Raw genomic sequence first — 27,684 nt, 5'->3', positions numbered from 1 at the left:
AATGCTGTGCTGTTGTAGCTGCTCTTTGTGGCCAGGAGAGAGCTCTCCTAATGAGGGAGCGGTAGATTCGTCAGCAGGAGATTCTCCTGCCGACAAAGTGGTGTCTACACGGGCGCTTTTTGTCATTAAAACTTTTGTCTTTCATTTTTCACACCCCTGAGCAACAAAAGTTTTAACAATGAAAGTGCCAATGTAGACACAGCCTAAGAGAAAACTAGCCTTTAACAGGGTTTTTTAAATATTTTGTGTTGGCAGATGTTTTTACAGCTAAAATATACTGCATGTCTAACTGTGCACCTCTCGGCTTCAGTAACCAGTGGCCCAGATGCACGAATCATTCCAGTTAGCCGATTTCTCTAGGAAGACATGGAAATATCACTCCACCTCCGTGGGAGGAGAGCCGCATCGTTGACATAGTAGCCAGTGAGAAAAGCCCACTGAAAATAACGAATACTACTATTTTTCTTTACAATGTTTGAAAGTGTGTTTTGAGGAAAAAAGGAATAAATGGGGGTGGGAAAGAAGAGGGTGCTGCTACCAAAAGGAGGTGGTTGTGGATTTAAAATAGAAAGAAAACCATTTAACTATTTTTACTTTGAGATCTAGGATGGATTGTTTGTTTTTACTAGAACCTGTGTCACAGCTCCCTTCATTCCTTCATCCCACCCAGCTCGGTGGGCAAGTTAGTAAATGGAGAATCCAGCGCGCACATACACACGTTTTGTTTTATTTTAAATCTATCTATGAATGAAAATGTATTTAACTAAAGGAAAATTAAGGAACATAGACACTATGCAAAAGCTTAGTCAAATACGTTTGGGTGCTTCAGTGCCTGAGATGCGGTAAAAAGGACCTGATTTTCATAAAGTACTGTAAAAGCAGCAAAGAATCCTGTGCCACCTTACAGACTAAGGGACGTTTTGGAGCATGAGCTTTCCTGGGTGAATACCCACTTCTTCAGATGCATTCACCCACGAAAGCTCATGCTCCAAAACGTCTGTTAGTCTATAAGGTGCCACAGGACTCTTTGCTGCTTTTACAGATCCAGACTAACACGGCTACCTCTCTGATCATGAAGTACTGCACACCTGCCCTCTGAGAATCAGGCTTCTTTAAGGCATCTCAGGTTGGGCTCCCAAAATCAGTGGCTCCTACTGAAAATCATTTTGCTTCTCACTTGTCTAGCTCACGATTGTGGCTTGTCATTCCAATCTCCCTCCATCTCCTACCACCACTCTCAATGTTTCTATTCATTCAGGTAGGACTGGCAGGGACGTCTTACATTTGCTAACAGTTTTTAGCACTTCCCTGTTGTTGGGAAAGATTTCTGCTCAACTCAATTAGTTTTTCATTTCTACTTTCTCCATGCTGCGGGGAGCTCTTTGTTGTTGGTGTGTTGCCAGCAGCAGCCTGTCAGAGTCCAAGGCCCGAAGGGCTCATTGTGATCATCTAGTCCAGCGGTTCTAAAACTGGTGTACTGGTGCCCCCTTTCACACAGCAAGCCTCTGAGTGCAATGTCCCATCCCCCCACCCCTTATAAATTAAAAACTTTTATATATATGTCACACTATTCTAAATGCTGGAGGTGAGGGAGAGTTTGGGGGTTGAGGCTGACAGTTAGGTCACAACCCTCAGTTTGAGAACCCCTGATCTAGTCTGACCGCTTGTACAACACAGGCCCTCAAACTTCCCGTAAGATAATTCCTAGAGCAGATCTTTCAGAAAACTATCCAACCTTGATTTAAAAATCATCAGTGATGGAACCATTTACACAGGGGTGGGGTGGATTCGCCAGTGGCTAATTATTCTTATTAAAAATTTATACCTTGTAAGTCCAGCGTAAAGTTGTCTAGTATCTGAAGCTAGAGGCCAATTCTTCAGGTTTAGCTCCAGAATCCCCAAAACTGAACACTGTTGTGTGGTCTGTATCGAGACAGCCCCTGTAATTACATTCTAACAAAATGGCAGGAGTGTTGCTGAGTATCTGGGGGAGGTTGTGTGAATTAGCTCCACTAAGGAATATTAAAAATAACCAACACCTAAAGTCCAAGATCTTGCTTTTCAGGAGTGTTGAGCACCAGGGCTGGCTTTAGCAAGTGCGGGGCCCAATTCCTGGGGCTTGTACTCACTGGGTGGTGCTTCCAGTCTTCAGTGGCACTTTGGATTGCAAGCCAGGGCTCCAGGCAGAAGAGCAGGGCTGTGGGGCTTGCCACACTCCGGCTGGGTTTGTGGGGCAGCCGTGCTCTGGCCGGAGCTCCGGTCAGGAGAGTGGGGCCACAGGGCTTGCCATGCTCTGACCGGTGCTCTGGCCAGAGGAATGGGGCTGCTGAAGACCCCGGCGGAGCGGACCGCTGCCAGGGTGCGTTAAAAAAAATTTTAAAAGGCACCTAAGGTGCAGGCCCTGATTCTGGGGAATTGGCCGAATCAGCTTTAAGCCGGCCCTTCTGAGCATCCACACCTCCATTGACAGTTGATGGGAAAATTAGACCTCAGGTACCAGGCAGGAATGAGTATCAATGCTGAAGGCAACAGCAGAAAATGCCAGGCATGGATGGCTTACAGTTCTACTCAGGATCTCCCAATGCTCACAAGCTTTTTCTCAGTCCACTGGGGAATATGGCTGTGAGCTTGTGGCTCTTGCACCCTTAATTGTGCATATAAATAAGCTATAAAGAGACTTATTTACATAATACATCTATATCCATGTATCAAAGTACATAGAGCTGCCAGGGGTTTGGTTTGATTACACGGACATAGCACTTTTATAGGGTGCTTAGTCAATTTGACATAGTTCTCTAAGGCACTGTCCCACTCTGCAAAAGTGTGGAGTAACAACACAGGCACCTTGCTGGTGGGGGAAGGGCAGAGTGTTCTTAAAAAGCCAGTTAATCAGACTCTTTTACATGCTCTGATGTCCCCAGTGCAGATGGATGCCTTGGTAAGCCTGCTGTCTCCAAGTGCTGGAACAGTACTTGTAATACTCAGCTTGTCCAAACTGGAAAGAACACACTCAAAAGCAAATAATCCGCTCTTCCTCTGCAAAGGCTTTGGCCTCTTCTTGGTTGATTGGGTTCCCATTTAAGCTAATATGAGGGGGAGAAAAAGGAAACAAAAAATTACGAATTTTTGCTTATTTTGCACTTTTTGGTAATTTCATGTCTTCTGCTTTTTCAAGCCTTTGGAGTGGCAATCAAAGTTTCCTAGGCCTCTGTGTCCTACTCACTCACCGAATGTGCATACCTGGGCTCCCCCGTAACTAGGTCACATTGTAGTTCTGATGGACACACGGGGCAAGATTTTTCAAAAAGTAGTGTCTAAAATTAGTTTCTCTCTAGGCACTCTAATGTGCTGAGCACCCAACAGCTCCCATGTAAGTGAATCAGAGCTGGTTGGGTGCTCTGTGCTCTTGAGAACCCAGGCCCCTTATTATAAAGGTAGAAGGCTAACTTAGACCACCAACATTAGATGTTCTAGCTTTATGCTAGTCAAGGTGACTCTGCAGTTGGAGTAAGACAATCCCCTACTGCCTTGAACTGCCCAGGAGGTGAACGGTATGTTTGATTATATTATGAAAAGAGGGATCCAGCTGACTAAGGTTCCCAAGGTGCGGGAATCTTGTGTAACCAAATGAACAGAGCCTTGTTCCCGCTTTTGCCCTCATTATTCCTTATCTGCCTGAGCAGAGCAAATATACTAAGGGCAACTTAATTTGCTGGGATGTTTCCTTTAGTATATTTTTTTAATAGTGATATTGCTTTAGGTCAACACTTTCAATTGCTGCTGCCTAAAATTATGCCCTTGTACATAAATAGCCTGGTTTTCACATCCTACCACCGCTCAGCACCTCTGAGAAACAAACCACTTTTATTTAGAAACCTAAATATAGATTTGGGAACCTTCCTTCAGTTTGAAAATATTAGAGGGGGTGGGTGGGTGACAAACAGTGAGAGAAAACATGTACACACACCACACGCCCCAAGTGCAGCTCTTTAATAGAACCCCTCCCCAATGCCTGCTGCAGTGGAACACAGGTGGTGACTGACAAGCTTTCAAAGTAGGGACATCGTGGCCTGGCACTTAAGAAAAAAAAAATTTTTTTTTTTAACAAAATGTACATTGTACAAAATTACAGCCTGAAAATAGAGCTAAAAATAGCTCAATTCTACTGACTATTCCACTCCTAGGAGCTGGCAGAAGGAACAGGCTTTGGCTTTCTGCCTCAAAACATAAGTGGCTTGTGATGCCTACCTAATCTAAAACAAGCAAATCTTACAAAAAGTTAATCTCCTGGTAGCTTAGCACCTTGACTGTGCATGGAATGCTGTCTGAAAAAAGAAAATCAAAGCACAAATTCTGTGAACCAAATTATTAATGTTAATTAAATGCAGCCATCACCTGCTTGTCTGGCTTTGGCTCCTTGGTAGCAGAAACATGTTGAAGAAAGCTTGAAAATAATATTCAGATCAAACAGAACTCAGGCTACAAAATTAGGCCCTGATTCATCAAACACTTATGCATGTGCTTTGCTTTCTCCAGGAAAGCGATCAGATTGAAGCCAAAGGGACTGCGCACATGAGCAAAGCAGAGGTGTAAGTGTTGGAAGGGGCGGGTCCTTCAAAATCTAAATCCCACAGGCTGGAGATACAAGATCCCCGCCTAGAAATGTGCTCTCAACCAGGAGTCCAGGGCTCACTGGGATTAAGGGCAGAAAGCACACGCAACTTTGCTTTGTGGGACCCCAGGTAACAGCCCTGCTATCTATCCTGTTATGCCAGCCTTGATGTTTAATCCACTGGATATGCAGAAAAACAGTTGTGGCACAAGTGGGCCGTAGAATTTTTATAGCATTTGGTTGGGGGGAGAGGGGGAAAGAAGAGGGCCTCAGAAAGAAAAAAATCAAGATCCTCTGCTCTAAATTCTGATTTACTTCAAGTGTCATATGATCAAAGCATCTGAAAGGAAAGTGTTACAAAGCAACCCTTTGAAGAGTGGGATCTTACCAGATTTCTTTAATGGTTGTGTTCTCCTGGAGACCTTCGCTGAGGTATTTGGCCCCTTTGGCTGTAATCTGATTCTGGATAAGCCTAAGAATAAAGCACCATGTCAAACGAACTGTTTAGCTCTGACTTGTAGCATCCCCTCTCTTGCACACTTGGGGTATTTGATGCAGAAATCAACAGTGGGAGGTAAGCTCTGCTTGACACTGATGAGCAGGGTTAACTGTTTGCCAAGAAGAGGTAGTTTCTGATTACCATCTGCATGGATGGCATGCTAGCATCTGACAATCTTCCCAACAGCTGTGCTACTACCTGCAAAACCAAGAATCTTAGAGCCTCTTGATTTTAAAGTGTTTGCGTGTGTGTTTCAGGGTTAGTGAGCTGAATTATGCAATTGATGATACATCTGCTGTTTGGTAAGTGGGAGCTCATTACTATCAGTGTGGAATTATGAACACTGGATCTATTGATACATGAAAAGTTCTTCACTCTGTTGCTTTAATTATATTTTCTACTTAATAAGGACTCTTCATGGAATAGCAGACCAATTTTGTGCATAAATCCTGGGGCAGGCTGGGTGTTTAGTGGTCACTATTTGCCATGTGAGCAATCCAAATGAAATTCTAAATGGATTGGAGTCTCTTGAGTATCATGCTGGCAAGGATTGGGATCTCTTTGGAGACACTGCACCAAACAGCCATAGTGTCAGCAAATGCAACTCCCAGTGAAGTCAACAGGAGTTGTCACCGCTTATGCCAGGGATGAAATAAGGTCAATATGTTCCCCCTTGTGTGGGCCGGCGGGAAAAGTGTGCACCATGTATTGTTCACAGCAAATTAGTTATGAGTACAGGTATTAATTCCAAATGGAGTTCGTCATAATCAAGCCATAGACTAGACAGAAATGTAGCTGCAGTAATATATAGGTAAGATGATCACTCACTAGTTATAAATCACACTTGATATAAGAGTTGAAATTGAAAGATACAAAAGACATAAGAATAGAAAAGGAGACAGCATGGGATCCGCATTAACTGCTCTAGAGTAGAACTGTTGTCTCAAATTCAAAAGCTACCCCCTGCTGAAATATTGTAAAAATACTCAGCTGAGGCGAACACCACCCACCCTGTAGCTTGTCATGATATGCCACACATACTCTAAGATCCCGGGATTGGCAGAGATTCAGGACTCAGTTAGAAAATCAAATTAATTCTCAAAAATCTCTCTCAGTGGGGAGAAAAGGAAGAATTGCCTTGAAGAACTTTCTGAACTTGGCCAACAAATTGAAGTGTTGAGAGTGCTTTCAGCTACTGGAAGAATATCTGGCTCCGTCTCAAGTACAAATATCTACCCTGGTCAATTTGCCATTTCAAAGCATCAGGTAGCTTAACCAAGAAAGGCAGGATATAAACTTGTCTACTGGCAGCAGCACCCATGCTTTACTGAGCCACTGTGCCCGCTCTGACCCAAAGGGTGCTGTGCTCCCACTATTTTAAGGCAGATTTATAATAAACTATGGCCAAAATGTTCAAATGTATTTGCTTAAAAGCTAAGCACCCTAAATCAGGGCCCGTTTTTGCTTTCAGAGGTGGTGATTCCCCAGAGCCTCCACTCTTTGCAATAAGAGCTGCAAGTGCTCAGGACGTTTACTGAGGTATCTAAATGCAGATTCAGGTGCCTAACTTTATGCATGTTTTTTCAAAAGTTTAAAACAAAAAAAAGCAAAGCAGCAGCTCAGTTTCACTTGTCACCCACGTAGCCCAGGAGTGCCCGAACACGTCCAGGCATTGCAAAGATGGCTCACTGGGACCTGCATAGACTTGGAAGTTGAAGTTTTTATGTGATGGCTGACAAAGAGCCACCTTGTCTAAATGTAATTAACTCACCATAAATGCGCTAGCTTCTTGTTGACTCTCAGCATCTCTGCAAAACTCGCTGCAGCTTCGTCATCTATCGCATTTTTAGTCAACCTAATTAGGAGAGACAGTTTGTTCAGAAACTCTGTTGACCATTTTAACATTTGCTGCTCAATTATTTAAGAGCTGACAGTGCACTCAGCTTTGGACAAGCCACAAATAGTTCCTGTCCTGAGCAGCTTAAGAAGACTGGACACACCCACCCCCTGGACAGAAGGCAGGAGAGGCAAAGAGACTACCTACTAGATTTTTATTAACACTGGGGCGGTGACATGGGTTAGCAGTTGTGTGCCTTGCAGAATGGGACGGGGCTGTGTATGAGAAGGTAGATACAATGCACTGGAAGACAGACAGGTCCAGAATGAAAGTAGCATTAGAGAAGCCACGAAGGCTGTGGGAACAGAAACAAAAAACTTGTCTCACGTAACAAAAGTGCTAGGAGACAAGACTCAGGTCTACACATAAAAAGCTGCAGTGGCACAGCTGCACTGCTGTAGCACTCCACTGAAAGCATTATTATGCCAGCAGGAGGGCAGTTAATCCACTACCATGAGAGGCAGTAGCTAAGCCAACACAAGAAGCCCTCCCGTTAACACAACACTATCTGCACTTGGAGTTAGGTTGGTATAACTATATTGCTCAGGGGTGTGGATTTTTCACACCCCTGAGCAACGCAGTTATACTGATGAAAGTGAAGTGTAGACCTAGCCTAAAGAGATGTCTATACTTCAAGCTGGGGGTGTGATTCCCAGCTCGAGGAGACATTCCTGCGCCGGTTAGATAAGAGCTAGCACTCCAACGCAGCTATGGAAAAGACCTGTCATAAAGAACACATAATCGTCCTTTACCTTTGCACCCATTCTAAAGTGAAATGATCAATATTTTCCAATGAGAAAGTAAACATAAGTTGCAGCTTCCCTTTGCAACCCATTAACAATGAGCAAGGGGGCAGATATTTCCATAGAATGAAGGGATATTGCTTACCAAAATATTTTCACGGTGTTGTTGTGCTTCAAAGCTTCGGCAATGCTTTTGCCTCCCTCTGGCGTGATGCCATTGAATGCAAGACTGGGAAACAAGAGAGAGGAATATATAAAAATAGCCAGCATCTCCATTTTACAAAAAGCCTGAATTATCTTTTAATCAATCCTAATACAGAGCATATAGAGAGTGATTTACATGCTCAAAGGGCTCTACAAACTAACTAATTAAGACTTTACAAGCGGAGCATTTTAACTACATGCTCTGTTACTGTTGTACAGCCTGGGTCCAACTCTGCCCTCAGTTAAACAGGTCACAAGGTTTGGCATCAGAGAGTTGTACTTACAGGACTGACAGCAGAATTGTGACCGGTGGCTTTGAGTGCCATGGTGGAAAATGTTTTTGGCACCAGTGCCATCTCCACCAGTAGCTAATCCAAAAAAACCCCAAACCACCAGGGACCCAGCCAACCATAAAGCTGCGAATCTGTCACGGATTCCATGACTTTCCAGGACTTCTGCAGCAGCTGGTGCATCTGGCCCGGGGCCACCTGAGCAGCTCGGGCAGCCCCTGGGCCAGCTGCACTGGCCACTGCTGGGGCAGTCTTGGGCCATACCGCCTGCCTCCCCCAGCACCAGTGAGGGTCCCAAACCACATGCCGCCACTCCCCCAGCTGTAGCAGGGGTCCCAGGCCACATGCCATCCTCCCCTCCCCCAGCATCCAGGCCGCCCTCCCACCCCAGAGCACCTGCGGTGCCCCTAGGCCGTCCACTAAGCCAGAGCCTCCAAGATTTAGTCAGGTATATAGTACAAGTCATGGACAGGTCACGGGCTGTGAATTTTTGTTTACTGCCCATGATCTGTCCATGACTTTTACTAAAAATACTCATGACTAAAACATAGCCTTAATTATACATACACACAGTTTTCAGTGCAGAGGATAGAGGGAAAGATTTAAAAACCCTATCTTCAGCTACACATTGGTAAGAGTATCTGCCTAATACTAAGCTCCAAGTTTCAGGTCTTTAAAAAGCAGCTCTTCTAAGTCCCTCTAAAAGCTAAACATGAGCTGGCATTATTGCAGGGATGACCAGTGAGATTAGGCCTTGTGCTAGCTAGCTGCCCAGGACTGGGCAACCACTTACCGTATATACTCAATCATAAGCCGCTTCGTTTATAAGCCAAACCCCCCGCCCCCCCCCCCAAGATGGATAAGTAAAAATGGAAAATTTTTATGACCCATTCATAAGCCAATCCTGTAATTCAGGCGTCAGCAAACTTTGGCTCCTGGGCCATCAGGATAAGCCAGCCGCTGCTGGGCCAAGATGGTTTGTTTACCTTAAGCGTTGCAGGCACGGAGGTAAACCTAAGTAAACAAAGTGTCCTGGTGCACCAGCTGCTTACCCTGACGGGCTGGGACAGCAACTGGTGGGGAAATGTTTTTTGGGGGGAAGCTGGGGGTCAAGGGAGTAAACCCTGTGACCACCCCTCACATGGCCCCACCCCTAGCCCAGGACCCCCACACTCTCCCCATTCCATCCCTTCCCACCTTATCTGGGGAGAGCCAGGGGAGGATGACTCTGGCCTGGCTGGAGCTGCCCCAGTAGGCTGGACAGCGCAGCCACAGCCTGCTCTGGCGGGCCAGATCAGGTGGTGCAGCCGCAGCATGTTCCAGCAGGCCGCGTTGGGCGACACAGTCACAGCGTGCTCCAGCGGGCCAGGTGGTGCGGCCGCAGCCCGCTCTGGTTCTCTGCTGCCTGCCAGCCCCAGAGCTGCAGCTGCTTTGGAGGCTGAGGGGAGAGCAGTGTGGCCAGAAGCAGACAGACCTATACAAGAGGAGCCACACACACAAGTGTCGCTGGTTGATTTCTTCTTATTGGGTGCAGAGCTTGCCAAGCCTATTTGCAGAAGCGTCATCAGCCAAGCGCCAGAGGCTTCTGATCACCATCAAATCTGGTCAGAGGGTAGTTGTCAGTGATGTGTGACATTGTGTGCATGGGCCACAACCATGCGTGGGATCCTCTCGTTAGCCCTACGTGTAAAGGCTGGGTGCAAACTGACCCTTGTTCAAAACAGGTTCAGAAGGGTCCATGAACGGTGTGACAAGTCAAAGCCAGGTACGCGCATGGATGGGTCAGTTATAAGAATTGCTGATGATGCTGCATTTGGCTGAGGACAATCCGTCAACACTTATCTGCAGTACTCTCAGGGCTAGCCCGATGGCTCAAATGTTGGGGGGAGGCATTGCATCAGGAATGTCAGCTGGCAAACAACTGAGATTCAGTCCTACAAAGAACCTTGAATGTGGTTCACTGGTTGAATCATCAATTTCCCTGGTATGAACCAGGTAAGTGGAGCAGTTTAACTAAACCAACATTAAGTTAGACCAGTGTAACCTCAGTGTGTAGACAAACCCTGAAGCAGCAATTGGTTGCTGCCAGAGGCAGGATTCCAAACTAAAGGTCTGGCCTGATAAGGTTATTCTTATGTTCCAATCAATGATGTGCAAGCAAGCACACTTCTTCATTAAAGTCCATGATGATTAGTGATTAGTCTAGTTAAAAGCCTGAATTCTGAAGGGGCCACGCACCTGGAATTCTGACTGACCACAGGGAAACTGCAGATACTCAGCACCTGTGATGACTGGACCTAAGTAAAATGATGACATGCTAAAAGATTGAAACAAAAATTATTTTAGGGCCCTCTTCATCTACCCTTAAACTTTGCATAAAACCCACCACTGACACTAATGGATATTCAATAGATGAAACAAGATTAAAGTACTCTAGGTTCAGAATGTAAACTGCTAATTTAAGAACTATAAATTAAGAATGATTATATAGACAGCATCCTGATCAAATTTGTAAATGACACAAAGCTAAAGGGGAGTTTCCAAAACATTGGAGGATAGAGCTAGAATTCAGAGGGATCTTGATAATTTGAAGAACTGGGCTATAGACGACAAGCTGAAATTCAACAAAGACGAATGTAAGGTGCTACACTTGGTGAAGAAAAACCAAATGCACAAATACGGAATGGGGGATAACTGACTTGGCAGCAGCACTGCTGAGAAGGATCTGGGAGTTGTGGTGGATCACAACCTCAACATGAGTCAGCAATGTGATGCTGTTACAGAAAAAGCAAATGCAATTTTAGACTACGTTAACAGAGGCATAGCATACAAGTCACAGCAGGTGATAGTACTACTCTACTCAGTGCTGGTTAGGCCTCAGCTGGAGTACTGTGCCCAATTTTGGTCACCAATGTATAGGAAGGATGTAGAGAAACTGGAAAAGATCCAGAGGCCAGTGACAAAGATGATCAAAGGGATGGAACTCAAGCCATATGAGCAAAGCCTGAAGGAACTGGGTATGTTTAGTTTGGAAAAGAGGAGATTAAAGGATGGCAAGACAGAGGCCTTCAAATATTTTAAAGTTGGAGAAAAGTTGTCCTCTCTTGCCACAGAGGGCAGGACAAGAGGCAATGGGTTCAAACAACAGCACAGCAGATTTAGATTAAATCTCAGGAAAAACTTTCTAACTGTAAGAACAGCAGAGCAATGGCACAAACTGCCTAGGGAGCTTGTGGAAGCTCCTTCACTAGAGGTTTTCAAAAGGAGGCCGGATGGCCATCTGTCTTGCATGGTTTAGACACAACAAATCCCGCATCTCGGCAGGAGGTTAGACCAAATGAGCCTTGTGGTCCCCTCTAACCCTATGGTTCTAAGAATGAGGCAGGTGCAAAGGCAGAATTCATACTGCACATGCAATGACGGCAGCTTGCCAGTGCATATCATCGTATTTGCTTCTGTAAGCACTAAATGCATGAACAAATTTGTTCCAGAGTAAGAGTGCCAGGCAAGCAGAACCCAGCTTAATGCTGGCTCAAGGTGTATCACACTTGAGATAAGACTTCTAGAGGAATTGTGCAGTGAGGAGAAGGCTCGCTTAGGTAGCTTTTATATTTGAACAAAAATCTAGGTCGCTGCAGCTGTTCATCATTTCGTTTTGTTTCAGGCAGTCATCTGCTCAGAGAAAACCGGGCAGAGCTCTAGCTATGAAATCACTGATAGTCTGAGACAGCAGCAGTGAGCTCTCCAGAGATCCAGAATGTCTTAACCACGCTCCCTGTTTCTGTACTGAAGAAACTAGTGAAGTGCACCATCTTGTGGGGAAAGCAAGCAAGGATATTTGCTCTTTCAAGAGAGGGTCATGGAGTTTAGTGTAACTGGGAGACAAAATGAAAGTAACTGAGCTAAAAAAACAGGCAGGGAGAAGCGGGGAGGGGGGGACGGACGGACAGACGGAGAGCATGCACTGAAACTGGGTGGAAGTGGCCATGAAAATTATTTTAAAATTCACAGCAAGAATTGAAAACATTAACACAAATAGGTATGAGTTGAAGTGATGAGATTTACAAGTCTAGCTTCCCCACATATCACATTGCCAACTTCAAATATTTTAGTGCTTTCCGATACTAGTTTCAAGCTTAGATACTGAACTTCATAACCAACACTGTCTCATGGATCACTATTATTTATACTCTGGTAGCCCTGTTGTGCAAACACTTAACCAGAACATGATCCCTGTCCTGTAGAGTTTACAGTCTAAGGCCATGTCTACACTAGCACTTTTGTCGGCAAAACACACGTCACTCAGGGGTGTGAAAAAACACCTGCCTGACCGACATAAGTGACCCCCACAGAAGCACCGGTGTGGACACTCTCCCACTGACAGAGCTATCACTGCTCATTGGGAACGGTTTAAGTACGTCAATGGGAGAGACCTCTCCCATCAGCATAGAGCGGCTACATGGGAGATCTTACAGCGGCGCAGCTGTATCAGTACAGCTGTGCCACTGTAAGGTCTCTAGTGTAGACATAGCCTAAGAAATAGTACAGAAACTGCATGTTTCTCCTCAAGAGAGCAGGTTTTACTAGTATGCAGTGCACCAGGGGCCTATTTCTCCATCACCTTGCGATGTGTGCAGTCATTTGCACCATTACAAAGTAGGTGCCAAGTGCTACCAAATGAGAATGGAAAATGGGTTTACGGGAGCATTGATGGTGCAAGGCAGCAGAGAAGCAGGCCCTAGGCTGTAACTTGGAGCATTATGAAAAGAGAAAATGACAGACATACAAATGACAACCTGCATTGTGACTGAAAATCCCACCTGATCCCAGATCTCAGGCTAGCCTCTTGTTTGACTCAGGGACCTGTTAGCCTACAGAGGAAAGGCTCCATTACCAAACACTTTGCAGACAAAGCCTCTCCAGATCAGCTCTGATTTCAAAGCCCATTAGAAAGGCAGGTGTTCTCTAAAGCCGATTTATTACCTCACATTTGTTAAGGAGGGGTGATTCCTCAGCGCTTCTGCAAATGCCTTTGCTCCTTCATCTCCCACCTGGTTACCCCACATCCTGGCAAGGAAAGAAAACAGAGAAAAATAAAGAACAAGGATCTAGCGTCATCCTTATCAGATTCCCCCACCAGTAACCTTATAGTACTGACCAGGGATCCAAGCCCGTGAGGGACTTGACCCCCTTCACTCCCATTGATCCTTGCAGGTTCCATTCCCACGAGGGGCGGCTCCAGGCACCAGCACATGCCTGAAGCGGCAAGCCACAGGGGGCGCTCTGCCGGTCGCCATGAGGGCAGCAGGCAGGTTGCCTTCAGCGGCATGCCTGCAGAGGGTCAGCTGGTCCCGCGGCTTTGGCAGACCTCCCGCAGGTGTGCCGCCAAATCCGCGGGACCTCCCGCAGGCAAGCCGCCAAAGGCAGCCCGCCTGCCATGCTCGGGGCGGCAAAATACCTAGAGTCGCCCGATTCCCAATCACTTACAGGACTGAGCACTGAGGGTTCAATTCTGTAAAGGTGCAGCCCACAGGGAGCACTGGGAGATAGTTTGCCTGAGTGGGAGTGTTTCTTGGACTGAGCTGGGATCCACCTGCAGCTACACCTCTTTAGGGGATACTTTTCCATGCACGCTGATCCTGCTCTGAGCTGGTGTGGTGGAGGGACTATCATCCTATCTCTTCCCTGCCCCCTTTAGGGTGCTTAGCACAGTCTCTCTGTTACCCTGCATGCAGAGACTGCCACTGTACCTGGCCCTTGCCCAACCCAGGCAGGATGTGTATAGGGGAAGAAGCTCCTTGTGCCCACTTCAGCCCCACGTCAGTGCAAGGGCCAGGCCTGGAATGGAGGTGGATACTAAAGCAGCCCTGCGGGCTCTCCATCCTCAGTAACGTGTGAAAATAAAATGGTGATAATTCTGTTATCACCATACCAGGCCAGATGAGTTGTTGGCATCTCAATAGCAGACTGCCACCAGGGCGACTAAAATCACCGGGAACCTCCGTTGGCAGTCTGCTCTTGAGATGACAACTCCTCCTCGTGGCTGGGCCAAACCTCGTGGTCACAATGCCCACAGCAGGGAGCTGGGTCCAGCCCCATAGAACAGAAGCTGCTGCAGTGGGGTGAGTGCAGAGGGGGCTCACTCTCCATCTCCTCCCCCACTCTGGGGCCTCCCCTCTGCACCAGGCTGGGGTGGAGGGTGCTGCTGCAGTGGTCGATGCCCCCTGGGCAGGTCAAGGAGGAGGCAGCTGTGGGAAAAGACACTGGCCTATGATTTTGGGCCCTCCATGTGAATTTAGACCACAGGCACATGCCTAGTTTACCTATATATTAATCGGGCCCTGGCCCTCTGGAAGCTGCTATTCCTACACGCAGTAGGTCAGTTCTTCAGCTGCTGCAAACTGTCATAGCTCCTTTGCCAGCCCCAGCCGACACCATGTTTAGACTCCTGCCAGGCAGTACCTAACTTTACTTACCCAATGTCATACATCGTTTTGCTCTTCTGGATAGCAAGGGCAAGACATTTCCCTCCTTCCGTGGTTATCTTGTTTGCTCCTATTCTGCTTAAAAATATATTCACTGTTAAGATGCAGCTTTTAAAAAAACCCAGCTCATCTATACATCTATATTTGAACCCCAGCTTAGACACTGACCCTAGCAGCCAACTCCTATAGTAGATAATGATGGAGGTCAATTATGGCTACTGCAAATTTCCATGGACTAAAATGTTGTACACATTTAAACTTTCAGTTACAAGGTATCAGAGCAAAAGTAATCATTTTAGGCTGCAAAATTTAGGCCTGAGGCGGCACAAGTTAGCAGCAGAGCCATGACTAGAATTCAAGAGTTCTTGGCTCCCAGTACTGTGTTCACTCCACTAGCTCACATTGCTTCTGTTGCTTCTTTTCACTTTATATGGTAAAAAAAAATTACGTGACAAGTTAACGTGACAACCTGAGGATGAAAACTGGCATTGTGTATGGCTAGGCATTCTATCTTTGCGGAAGTTCCCTGTAAACAATGATAATGGTTCACCATTTGACTTTTGGTAGTTCCTTCATTGAAATGCAATACCGGAATACATTCCTTCCCTTTACTTATGAAACGGTCAGGCCTACACAAACCTGAAACTAGTTACAATGAGGGAAATGTAATCTTATGCAGAGGCCCCAGCATAAGGTTTATGACCTAGTAAAGTCCCTCTCCAGTACTCAAAATAGGACGTAAGTCAGGCCTGCACAACTTGTAAAGCAGTGAGGGCCATATTACTCTAAAGAAAACAGCTGAGGGATGTTTCAGCTCCCCTGAAATACTCCCCCCATCCAGAACCGCCCGCCCTGTGGAAACAAACCCTCCTTCCCCAGCACTGCCCCACCGGAACAGCGATATTGAACCTTGGTAATATGTTATAGCGGGCCCCTAAGGTAGAATAATTAAGGTAAAAGAAAAATGTCTTTTTGCTAGAAGTAGAATAAGATCTTCCCCCACTTTGTAATCAATTGCCCTGTTGAATGAATGAGGTGTGACTGAGGAAGGCGTGGAAGGCAACACCTCCAGACTGCTGCAATCCCTGGAGAGGAGATGGGAGCCAGACCAGATCAGTAGAACAGGTCAGCCACTGACTCCTCGCTCGCCTTCTCAGCCTCCCCCCCCCCCCCCCCCCCCCCCCCGCAGCTCACCTACCCACCCCCACCCCCCTGGCTCGCCTACTCAGCCTCCGCCACTGCCCGTCTGCCCGCTTGCCGCCACTGCCCGCCTGCTCGCCTCCTCAGCCCCTCCCCCTCCCCCCGGCTCGCCTCCTCACCCCCTGCCACTGCCTGCCTGCCCCTTCAGCCCCCCTCCCTCACCCACCGCTTGCCTACTCACCTCACAGGCCGCACAGTGAGCCCCGGGCCGCATGTTGTGCAGGCCTGACCTAAGTGGAGTGTTGTGCTGACCCTTTGCACCAGGGAGCAAAGCAGTCTTTAGTAAAGATTAAGCATTAAAGGAATGCATGCAGAGCAATCATTGTCAGATTATTATAAGGAAGTACATAACTTCGCAAATCTCCTTTTGTTCAATCTGCACGTGTTTTCTTTTATTCAAGTAAGAAACTTTTCTCTTTCTCTCTTTAAAGTTGATGTACCCTAATTATGGTACCATGGAGCATAATAAGGAAAAATCCTGGACATACTTAACATATGTGAGGCTTGAACATTCTTCAATGAGTCTTGCAACGTATTTCGCTCCCACATCAGTAATTTGGTTGTTGTACAAGCTTAAAGAAAAATCACATTGGTAAAAACAGATTATTTCTGCTGTTACCTGAATATATACAACCTGGATGGTTTTGATACACACAAAGTATCTGTCTTTATGAGGGTCCTATATAAAGATTAAAGTATTTCTTTCTAGTGATGGGGATAATAATTTAATAAAGAGCTATAAAATTTAAGACCAGACTGGGATTTATTTGAAGGAAGGTGTTTATATATAAAAAGAAACGTAAATGATCTCTTCCAGCAAACCCAGCTCCCATTTTTTGGTGCCAATATGAAAATACTTTTACATAAAAGTTATGAAACCAGTGAGCATGCAAAATACGTGCTCATTCTTTTATTAGATTCATGAAAGCTCTCTGAAATACATCCTGTTCCTTTCATTGCAAGGTCGGATTATTGAGGAGGCACACTGGGAACAGGGCATTGGTGGAAGAAAGCAATTCTTGAGACTTAAATTCACTTTTCATGCCACTATTTAACCAAAAGTAGCGAGTAAAGGCTAACAAGCCCACCAGCCCAAACTTGACCAAAAACTGATGTTCTTTTAGGTCTTTAAGGAAACCGCTGCTTCCTGCATGGGTAAGTGTGGTTATACAAAAGGATCCAGTAAACATGACCCCTTGAAAGATGACCCTTCCACTCCCCCTCTCTCTTGTAAGCTATATTTACTTTGTATAGAAGAAAGAAATGACTTAACTAGAGGTGGATAGAGACAAAGGAGGTCAAGTTCTAGCTGCAAAACTGAACATACCTGATCAGCATTACAACATGAGCAAGCTTTGCCCTTTGTAGGAATCCATCCTATGATCAAGGACAGGAGAAGAACTGCTGTATGGGGGATTGGCTGTCCCTCTCCTGCTGTGCTGTCACACGGACACCTGCATCACATCTCACTACACTGTGACATAAAACGGTGCCTTACAAAACCTGCCATGGTAAGGTTCAGTAAACTAAGGGTATGTCTACACTGCGATAAAAGACCCGTGGGCACAGTTGTGGCTGGCCCAGGTCAGCTGACTCAGGATCTGGGGGCTCAGGTTACAGGGCTATAAAATTGCAGTATAAACATGCAAGCTCAGGTGGTGCCCTGCAACCCCACGACAGCTGTCCCAGGCCAGCCCCAGGTCTTTTACTGCAATGTAGACATAACCCAAAGGGGCCTGAGTTTCCATCCTGTCCTTGCTAGTGCTATTAGCGTTGAGGGATCATTCAGGATGAAAGGTGCTGTAATGTAACATTATCTCTTGCGCTGTTCGTAACTCATACATACCCCAGGTAAGTCACAATTTTGTACTTGGAGAGCTCATCGTATAGTACTCTTACTCCATGATCTGTGATCTGATTAACACTCAGCCTAAAGGAAGAAAGAAGGGAATCGATGGCTGATTAGTCAGATTCTGAAGGGTTCACTGGCCACAGGATATTCTATGGCCTCCTCTTCATGGATTGCTGCAGATCTACACATCTTCCTCTGACATTTTAACAGAGCATCAGACCTTAATATATTAAAGCCATTAACAGAAATGTGAATTCAGTTTTTAAAACTTGCACTTTAAAAAAAACAGAGCTCGCAGCTAAGGCTCTGTATGCCGTACATGGAGTTAAAAACAAATACATTCAGTAGATCAACAGACCAAAGACAGATCCCCGTTTTCCCACAGTTCATTATAATTACGGAAGATGCTCTACTTGGCATCCCCGCAACAATACCTATCCCAGCAAAACCCAGCTCCTCAATGGGCCACCAGTCATCTAATCAACCCTGCCCATACTCAGTGAAAGGCTAGAAAACAGATGAGTATAGAAGCATGTTCTGAAGGCCATGACATATATGCACTAGTGAACTATGGTCAAAAGACAGAATTTCTATCCCATAGGAGATTTTGAAATTTCTTTTTTGCCCTGTATTGGGACAAAAAGTCAAAACACTGAATTTTTGTCATGAAACAAAATGCTCCAAGATATTTTGTTTCAGAAAAATCAGAACATTTTATTTCAAACTTTATTATTTTGGTTTTTATATTCTAATTCATAATACAGGAATTGAAGGGACAGAAAAAGAATTGTTTTGACCTTATCAAAATGAATAGTTTAGACATTTTTCTGTTAAATGTCATCAAAATCAACATGTTCCTGTGAAACATTTCAACAAATCAGCATTTTCCAACATAAAACTGATCCAGTGGAAAATTTTTGACCAGTGCCATTTCTGGAGCAAGCTCCAATGCCAAGGATTTGTCTACACAACTGTGCACTGCAGACCCTAAGGGTGTGAACTGTAGAGCACACTAATATGTTGTGCTGTAACAGCCCCATGCAGATCCTGCTGGCATGAATTAAAAGGTAATGAGAAGCAAGTAGATTTTTGTTCATGCCAGCAGAGTCTGCACAGGGCGGTTACAGCACAAGCTGTTTGCATACTATGCAATTCACAACCCCAGAGTCCACACTGTGCTGCCATGCAGACAAGCCCTGAGAACGCCCTGCTGCCAAGCCACTTCTGCTTATTCCAGGAGGTTGGTAGCTTGCTCACTCAGCTGCACTGATCAGTAGAGAGAATCTGGCTCAACTTCTACAGATCAGAGGCGTCTGCTTCTTTTCAAATGACTCACTGTGAAATTAGGTTTGGGTTGTTACAAATGTCATTTTCTGTTCTCTAGGAATTAACAAATGGAAATGACAGTCCTCATGTCAGGATGAGCCATGTTAACACAAAAGGCACACTGCTCTGATCAGCAGTTGCTTTGAATGGCAGATTCCTCCCACTGCCATATTTTAAAGCCAGGACAGGCTCTAGCAAATTTTCATGTCAGGGAAGTACTACCAGCAAGTACTTCTCCTTCCCTGCTCCCCTCACCATCCCACCCCACCCCTGGTACTTTTTCACAGAACCTGGACCACTTTCAAGACATAATCTGAGATGGACCCAAATTAAGACCACAGACCTAAACACCCCAAACTTCTGGTGGTATTTTTTGCAATCTGGATTCAAAATTCACACAGCTGGTCCCTATTGCTATTCTACCTTCCACACACACACCCAAACAGATCTTAAATCGGCAAACTCTGGGATGTTCAAAATTTTGATCCAAATTTTGCTGCTTGGGGCTGCCTTCTCTTAAGATACTGAGGTGATCGTTCTGAAACAAGACTTTAAAAGCCAAATACAGTTTATTTCCAGGAGCACTTGGTGCCTTTAGCCCTCTCAAGCTTTAAAGAGTTTTTGTAAGTTTAATGCTTATATTGTGTAATAAATCAAAGACAAACAGACACCTGGCACGACATCCTACCTGATCACCGCAAGCTTGTTAAAACAAGGTAGAAGCTGTTTTACTCCATAGTCATTGATATTATTGTTGTCTAGATCCAGACCCAGATGCTTCTGAAAGTGCTGCATCACAAAGGATATGGCGCTGCAGTCCGACGAATAGGCATTGCAATAGGTGAGTTTGATGCAGTTGGCCCTCATGCCCCTGACAGTCAGCTTGGCTAGTTTTTCACTTTGAGTCTCATAAATGCATCTCAGCATCCAAACAAAATTGGGCATGACCTGAATCTGTTTATAACCCTTATGTCTTGCCCGCATCAGGCTCTGCAATTGAAATTTCATGCTTTCTAAGAGATATGTGATGAGCGCATTTCTTTTCCTCTTAATGGCTGCAGGCGAAACTAAATGTCTGATGAGCTTCTCCTTGTCTTTGGAAAGCAGACCACAGAGGAAAAGATTGGTGAAGTGAAAATGTTCTTTATTTCGGAAAGGATCTTCTCCTATAGAGAGTTTGCGCAACCAGGAAATAGGGAGACAAGTAGACTGGGCAGTCTCAGTGGAAGAGCACTCTGCGAAAAACTTCAGTAACTCCTTTGTACTCAATTTCTCTTCAGTAACTAGGAACAAAGCTGTGAAAAAAGACTGCAGGGTCAAGTGCAAGAACTCATAGGAGGACTGGTCTCCAAAGCCACCACAGTCATGAACCGTCCTGAGGAATCCCAGGTGCAAATCCTGCTCTGACATGTTCAAGGATGTGACTTCCTCCTGGTCAAAGATAAAGAGAGACTTCTCCATCCCCATGTGTGCTATTTTACCCAAAGAGAACAGAGTTTCCTTTTTTGACCTGAATGTCTCCACTTGGCTTCTGGTGTTCTTCTTCAGCAAATTTGTTTTCAGAGTTCGGTTCAAGTAAACTTCAGTCATGAGCAAAAATACATTGGTGAGTGTAACTGAGTAGTTTGGAAGCTCATGACTGTCAAACATGGAACGGAAGAGTTCAAAGCATTTAAAGATAATCCAACAAAACAAAGGCACTGAACACAAACTGCAGAGACTGGGGTTTGCTTCCAGCTGGTTCGACATCAATACCCGACACTCCTCGTCTCTGAAGAATTTCTCAGTGTATTCCTTCAGGTTACTGGTGGAAAACCCTCGGAGCAGTACTTTCTTCCTAATGATATTTTGATGGATCTCAGTTCCTGTCCTTGCTGTCAGAACTTTCCTTGATCCCTTAAGAACCTTTCCACTGAGAAGATTCACCAACAGGGCAAGAGGGTGGGTAGGTTCATTGGGTGAGCAGATCTCAGGGATGCTGCTCAGGTCAAAGTCGGAATTGATCTCATCAAAACCATCAAATGTGAAGAGGGCTGTATGAGGGAAGTATAGGATGTGGTTGAATACCTCCTCGGGGTCCTGGTCTGGGTAACAGTTGTATTTGAACAGGAGATCCTTCAAACAGATGGCTTCATTCTCTTTAAAACAGCTAAACATCCTGCACCTGAACCGGAAGAAAAATTTGGCACCTACATCCAATTCTCCTCTGGCCCAAAGATTTTGCATCTTTTGGAGCAAAATGGATTTTCCAATACCTGCATCACCAAAGATGTAGATTGTCTCTCCATCTTCGTTAATTAACCCAATTCTGTCATCAAACAGATCTTCTAGGCAGCTCACCTTGCCTAGGCTCTCATTGGTATAACTGACCAGCTCGATAAGACTAGCAGCATAGGTTTCCTCCAGCAGCATTTCCTCCTTCTGAGCATACGACATAACAAACTTTGTGTCTCTTGCCAATTCATATTTGAGTTTCTGACGGTACCTGCTGACTAAAGAGAGAATTAATTATTAAAAGAGATCGAATCTAACATAAGGGCTACAGTATATAAAGTCCCTCCATGCTTAGGAACTAAGGAGGAATGACTGGCTATATACAAACACTTATGCCTGCAGCTCTTAGGTACAGAAGAGTTTTAGGCTACAGCTAATTCCTTCCTATCTTTTATCAAATACATGCTGTCTTGAAGTTGCCTCTCTAGAAACAGGGGGAACGATGATAATTTTGATATTATACAGTTTCTAGAGAGGCAACATCAGGACCCTCAGAGAGGCTCTTTGGGCTTTTTCAATGACAAGCAGTGTTTCTCTGGAGGGGAATCAACTTGTAATAGTGAACTTTTTTTTTTCCTTTGCATGTGTTCAGCACAAATCTGAGAGGCACTAGCAAAGCTCCTGTCGGGATAAGAAAGACAATTTCTGCTTAGCAACATTTTCCAACTGCATGCTTTATTTTCTGGATAGTCATGAATTGGCTAACAGGTTTGTGTGTGATTTCTCAGTTCAAAAGGAACAAACTAAAAGCAGTTATTTTTACAGCATTGGGTACTTTCTACATGCCAAGTTAGGCGATTAGGACTATTGCAAAGATCTGATTGCTAGCTGTTCCTGAGTGCCTTTAGAATTCCTGGCTCAAATACTTTCCCCCCAGTCCTGAGCTGGTGTAATTACATCTTACAGGCTCAATGGGGCTGTTTTGCCAGTACTTTGATGGGAGGCTGCCTAGGAAGTGGTGCTGGTGATTCAGTTGGAAACACTCTTCCCTTCCAGTCAGTACTGACCCAGCGGCACAGCACTTTATTAGGGGGCAGTGTTGCTTGATGCCACCATCTTTTGGAGGAGACATAAAACCCAGGGCCTATAGACCCCACCGCCCTTTCTTTAATGGTCAGGATGTCCAAGCCATAGACAATTTAGATGCTTACATTCTCCCCTCTAAGTTTCCCTAGCAGTTTCAGTTACAGGCGTTGTTCTTAGAGCTACAGGGTTAGAAGGGACTGCAAGTGTCATCTAGTCTAACCTCCTGCTGAGATGCAGGATTTGTTGTGTCTAAACCATGCAAGACAGATGGCCATCCAGCCTCCGCCATCCAGCCTCCTTTTGAAAACCTCCAGTGAAGGAGCTTCCAGAAGCTCCCTAGGCAGTTTGTGCCATTGCTCTGCTGTTCTTACAGTTAGGAAGTTTTCCCTGAGATTTAATCTAAGGGCTTGGCTACACTGGCACTTTACAGGGCTGCAACTTTCGCGCTCAGGGGTGTGAAAACACCCCCCCCTGAGCGCTGCAAGATACAGCGCTGTAAAGCTTCAGTGTAATCAGTGCCGCAGTGCTGGGAGCGCGGCTCCCAGCGCTGCAAGCTACACCTGTAAGGAATGTGGTTTACGTGCAGCGCTGGGAGAGCTCTCTCCCAGCGCCGGTGCTCCGACCACAAATTTCAAGTGTAGCCATACCCTCTATCTGCTACGCTGTAATTTGAACCCATTGCCTCTTGTCCGGCTCTCTGCGGCAAGAGAGAACAACTTTTCTCCATCTTTTTTATGGCAGCCTTTCAAGTATTTGAAGACTGCTTTCATGTCCCCCCTTAGTCTCCTCTTTTCCAAACTAAACATACCCAGTTCCTCCAGCCTTTGCTCATATGGCTTGAGTTCCATCCCCTTGATCATCTTTGTCACTCTTCACTCCTTGCCTATTTGTTAGTTTGTTAATAATCATCATCATCATCCCAGCTCTAGGCACCTCAACAGATTAAAAAATAATTTATAGAATAATAAAAATCCTAACCACTGGGCAATGTTCCTGTGTTTTCATTGCAAAGGAGTCTACATTTCAGAAGGTCGGGGGTGGGGGGGTGGGGAGGACAGGGGAGGTTAAGGTTAAGAGTCTTGTATTTATACAGTCTGGAAAATGCTCTGGGATCCTTTGAGATGAAGGGCTGTATAAAAATGTGATATTTTAATTGTAATAATATAACAAAAAATCTGATTGTCACTTTGCCAAAGATAATCACGGAGCAGTGAGTTTGTGCTGTGTGTTGAAAACTAATCAATTCTAGGGCTGATCTGAGACTGTGATGCAACACTATGGGATATATAAAAACAAACAAAAAAAAGTGCTTGAGGTTTAGAAAAATAAAAGCTACATAAACAAAGCAAAATATAAATGTTCAAATAAATCCTCATGACTGTATTCCAATACTGTGGCGGGGCTGCTGTCAGGCTACATTTAATGCTAAGATATGTCAGCTAGCAGCTGAGTGTTTACATATTAGTTTTCTTTGGTTGCTCTAGCACAAATCCTACAGCGTATATGTGGTTCTTGTGATTTAATGCATAATAGAGATGATCCTAGATACACAGCAAACTGTGTCCTTATCACACTATTACTTGGTTAGAGCCTCCTATCTATAAGGGTAAGTCAGGAGTCATGGTGGCATACTCAAGTTCCACCTACAATCCCAGGAACTTTTTGCAAAAACAATTGGAAGTGAAATACTTAATGTTGATGCTTAAACTGCTGTCATTAGGTTACATGGTTAAAATGAAATCTCCAGTTCACCTGAAAATGCTGATCTGATGTTGTGATACTCTGTACCTCAAAGCAACACCCTGGCACCCCATATTTACCACAGTGATATGATTATAATAGGTTTTGTACAAAGTATGCCTTGTGAGATGTTGGATTGTATGTGCTATCACTGTATGTGAAGTTTTACTGTGTGTGTTACTGAAACATGTTGTAAGACTGGAAATACCCAGAACCAGCCTTTCAGGTACAACAATGGAGCAGCCAGACACTGATGATGGCCCATTAAGGGGAATCCACACTCAACAGGACTCCCCCAAGAACTGTATACGATGGAGACATCGCAGAGAAAGCACAGACAATGGAGACTGCTTGACTCACATCATACCAAAAGATCTTTCCAACAAGCTGGAAGAAGCTACAAAATGGGAAAGTGACATCCTCACTTGGCCTCTCTCCTCCCACAACTTAACACTTGGAAACAAGTCTGGAGAACAAAGATTTTGCACAGGGAAGGTGATCCCAGGCTGAAAAGAGGAATCCCAGCCTGTGTATGAAGGAACTATCTCATCAGGGTAACACACTGCTTGATTCAAATCCTATCTATTTTATAGAACTGAGATTGTGATTCTACTTTTATTTCTTAGGTGACCAACTTTGATCTGTACAGTCACTATTCATAATCACTTAAAATCCATCTTTCTGTAATCAATAAATCTGTTTTATGTTCTACCTAAAACAGTGTGTTTTGGATGAAGTGCTTGGGAAATCTGCTCAGTAACAAGAGCTGGTGCATGTCCTCTTCACACTGAGGGAGGGGCAAGTGGATAATAAACTCACACGGGCCAGGCTTCTAACAAGGGCAAGACAGTACAGCTCTGGGATGCTAGACTGGGGAGCTGGGGGGAATCGGCTGGAGCCTCTCTACTGTTGGTTCATGGGTGGCTGGAAAAAGCATTCATGTAACTGAGCTGGGGTTGTCCCTGCCTGTGGATAGCTGTATAAGGCCATGGCTACACTTACAGTTCTGCAGCGCTGGTAGTCACAGCTGTGTTCGTACAGCTGTGTAGGGCCAGTGCTGCAGTGTGGCCACACTGACAGCTACCAGCACTGCAGTGTGGCCACATTTGCAGCATTTGCAGCGCTGTTGGGAGTGGTGCATGGTGGGCAGCTATCCCAGCATTCAAGTGGCTGCAACATGCTTTTCAAAAGAGGGGGGTGAGGTGGAATGTGACAGGGAGTGTGGGGGAGACAGAGAGAGTGGATTTTTGGAGCTGACACTGTTCTCAGCTCCCTGCCTTGCAAGTTGTAAGGACTGGAAGATACACAGTGCCTACCTTCAATCATTTTAAAAGTTTTGACCTTTCCCCCACCTGTCTCTTATTCACTAAATGCTAATTATGCACTCCTAAATAGCCGTCAGACCACATAAACAGTTGCTCAACATTACTCCTCCCCCCCCTTCAAGCAAACAGCTTTGAACATTCCAAAGCAATTCTCCTGCCTTCGCTGGCTCGCTTGCTGGAGCACAGAGCAGCTGTGTTTGTTTTTTAGCAAGTAGCTACGAGGAGATCGAAGTTCAGCCATTCTTCTGGTTTGTTGTGGACAGGAATTCTGGGATACCTCCTTATACCCCGGAGGCCAATAAAAGCGCTGGTGGTGTCCACACTTGCTGACCAGCGCTGCATCACCAGCGCTGGAATCGCTACACCCGAGGCAGACCAGGTGTACAGCCAGCGCTGCAACCAGGGAGTTGCAGCGCTGGCTGTGCTTTGCAAGTGTGGCCACATCCTGAGTTGCAGCGCTGTAACCCCCTCACCAGCGCTGCAACTCTCCAGTGTAGCCAAGCCCTAAGTGTAGGACCTGGAGAGGTTTGCAGCTTGTCACAGCATCAGTGTGAGAGGGAATCCAGGTTGGTGAGACAGAGGGCTCAGTGGTATCCCAGTTCTAGGAAGCACCGCAGGTAACCTGTCACAGACATACCACAGTGTAGCAATTTCATCTGACTCCCTGGTAACCTTTTCGAAATTTTTCCCTTTTTCCCCTCCTGGCTTCAGTAAGGTAGCTTTTTCATTATTTTGTTTAAAGTATCTTTTTTTTTAAGTCACCTGTAGCTGATCAGTAAAACTGGATACTTTTAGAGTGAATTAATGTCAAATATTTAAATGGGAGTGATACACATGACTGTACTGCTTGCAGCGCTACGCGGGGAGGACTAAGGTGACTTTAATCCACCTGTATGCCCTCATGATCTGCCATGCTTTGGGGTCTAAAATGGCCACCTGCATAACTTACTTAGGTAATAGAAGGGGCTGTTCTAAGTTCCAGCAGCCTGGAAGCCTACAGCTGCCCTACACAATGCATTCACCATGGTATTTTCCCTAGATGGTGCTCTGGTTTTTACAGACTCTGTTGTGATGGTGCCTCCCATAAGGCTTTATGGAAATATGCTTATGAAAGTATATATGACATAACTAGAATATGTTTTATGCTACACATGCCATGTAACATATCTCTGTAATGGTTATGACCTACTGAATCTATTAATCCTATTTGTATGTATGTATCATTTTTGTACTTGAAGTTAGAAATATTGGCTGTATACTTGCTTGATTTCTAAGTAGCCTTTGTAAAGCATTTGGTCAGTTTCTTGAGAAAGGAATGTGCAAATAAAGTGCCCAATCAAGAAGCACTTAAGGGACAATGGATCTTGGGAGGCTCCAATCCACATAAGAAGTCCACACAAGGACATTCAAGGTAGCAGGTAAGCAGTGGCTGCTGCCTGTAAAAATGAAGTCATGCATGGACACGTGACTTGCCCATGTGACTCCAAAACTCAATCTTGGAGCTGGACTTTCCATAGGGGAGAGGAGGGGGTCTCCACCCACAAGAGAAAGTCTACTTAAATCCCTGGGAGACCCCTCAATTTTGGCTTCAGCTGGCTCAAGAGAGAGCCTCTCCACCCCCAAGGATACTTGAAAGAAACTGGAACAAAGGACAGTAACTACAGGGGGTGTGAGTGATTGCTGAACCCAGACTAGAAGGAGACTAGTCTATAAAAGGAAGCTTACTGGGTGAGGTTTTTATCTGTAGTCAGTTTTCTTAGACATAGACTTGTGTGTTCTATTTTGCTTGGTAATTCAATTTGTTCTGTCTGCTATTACTTGGAACCACTTAACTCCTACTTTCTGTATTTAATAACTTTTTACTTATTAGTTAACTCAGAGTATGTATTAATACCGGGGGGGAGGGGGGCGGAGCAGACAGCTGTGCATCTCTATCTATCAGTGTTATAGAGGGTGAACAATTTATGAGTTTACCTGGTATAAGCTTTATACAGGGTAAAACAGATTTATTTGGGGTTTAGACCCCATTGGGAGTTGGGCATCTGAGTGTTAAAGACAGGAACACTTCTGTAAGATTCTTTCAGTTAAGTCTGCAGTTTTGGGGCACGTGGTTCAGACCCTGGGTTGGTGTTGGAGCAGACTGGCATGTCTGGCTCAACAGGACAGGGTGCTGGAGTCCCGAGCTGGCAGGGAAAGCAGGGCCAGAAGTAG

The 27,684-nt window shown here is 45.1% G+C and overlaps 1 protein-coding gene across 18 annotated transcripts in view; it reads right to left on the bottom strand.

Annotated features, from left to right (window-relative positions):
* Window positions 1-27,684, bottom strand: part of NOD1 (nucleotide binding oligomerization domain containing 1) — a 94,480-nt gene continuing 66,796 nt past the window's right edge. For 15 of the 18 annotated variants that reach the window (XM_050938338.1, XM_050938333.1, XM_050938327.1 and 12 more), the window contains 9 exons: window positions 19,797-21,600; window positions 17,777-17,860; window positions 16,419-16,502; window positions 14,722-14,808; window positions 13,229-13,312; window positions 7,897-7,980; window positions 6,883-6,966; window positions 5,001-5,084; window positions 1-3,083 (listed from right to left, as the gene is read on the bottom strand). In XM_050938338.1, the coding sequence (XP_050794295.1) occupies window positions 3,011-3,083; window positions 5,001-5,084; window positions 6,883-6,966; window positions 7,897-7,980; window positions 13,229-13,312; window positions 14,722-14,808; window positions 16,419-16,502; window positions 17,777-17,860; window positions 19,797-21,600 (2,468 nt within the window). In that variant the 3' untranslated portion in view covers window positions 1-3,010. The remainder of the gene's footprint in view (window positions 3,084-5,000; window positions 5,085-6,882; window positions 6,967-7,896; window positions 7,981-13,228; window positions 13,313-14,721; window positions 14,809-16,418; window positions 16,503-17,776; window positions 17,861-19,796; window positions 21,601-27,684) is intronic. The other 3 variants (XM_050938345.1, XM_050938340.1, XM_050938341.1) reach the window with 3 other exon arrangements.

The sequence above is a fragment of the Gopherus flavomarginatus genome, chromosome 2, assembly GCF_025201925.1.
Source record: "Gopherus flavomarginatus isolate rGopFla2 chromosome 2, rGopFla2.mat.asm, whole genome shotgun sequence".
Taxonomy (NCBI): Eukaryota; Metazoa; Chordata; order Testudines; family Testudinidae; genus Gopherus; species Gopherus flavomarginatus.
Note: the sequence above shows the minus strand (reverse complement) of the source record. Positions and strands in the feature narration are given on the sequence as shown.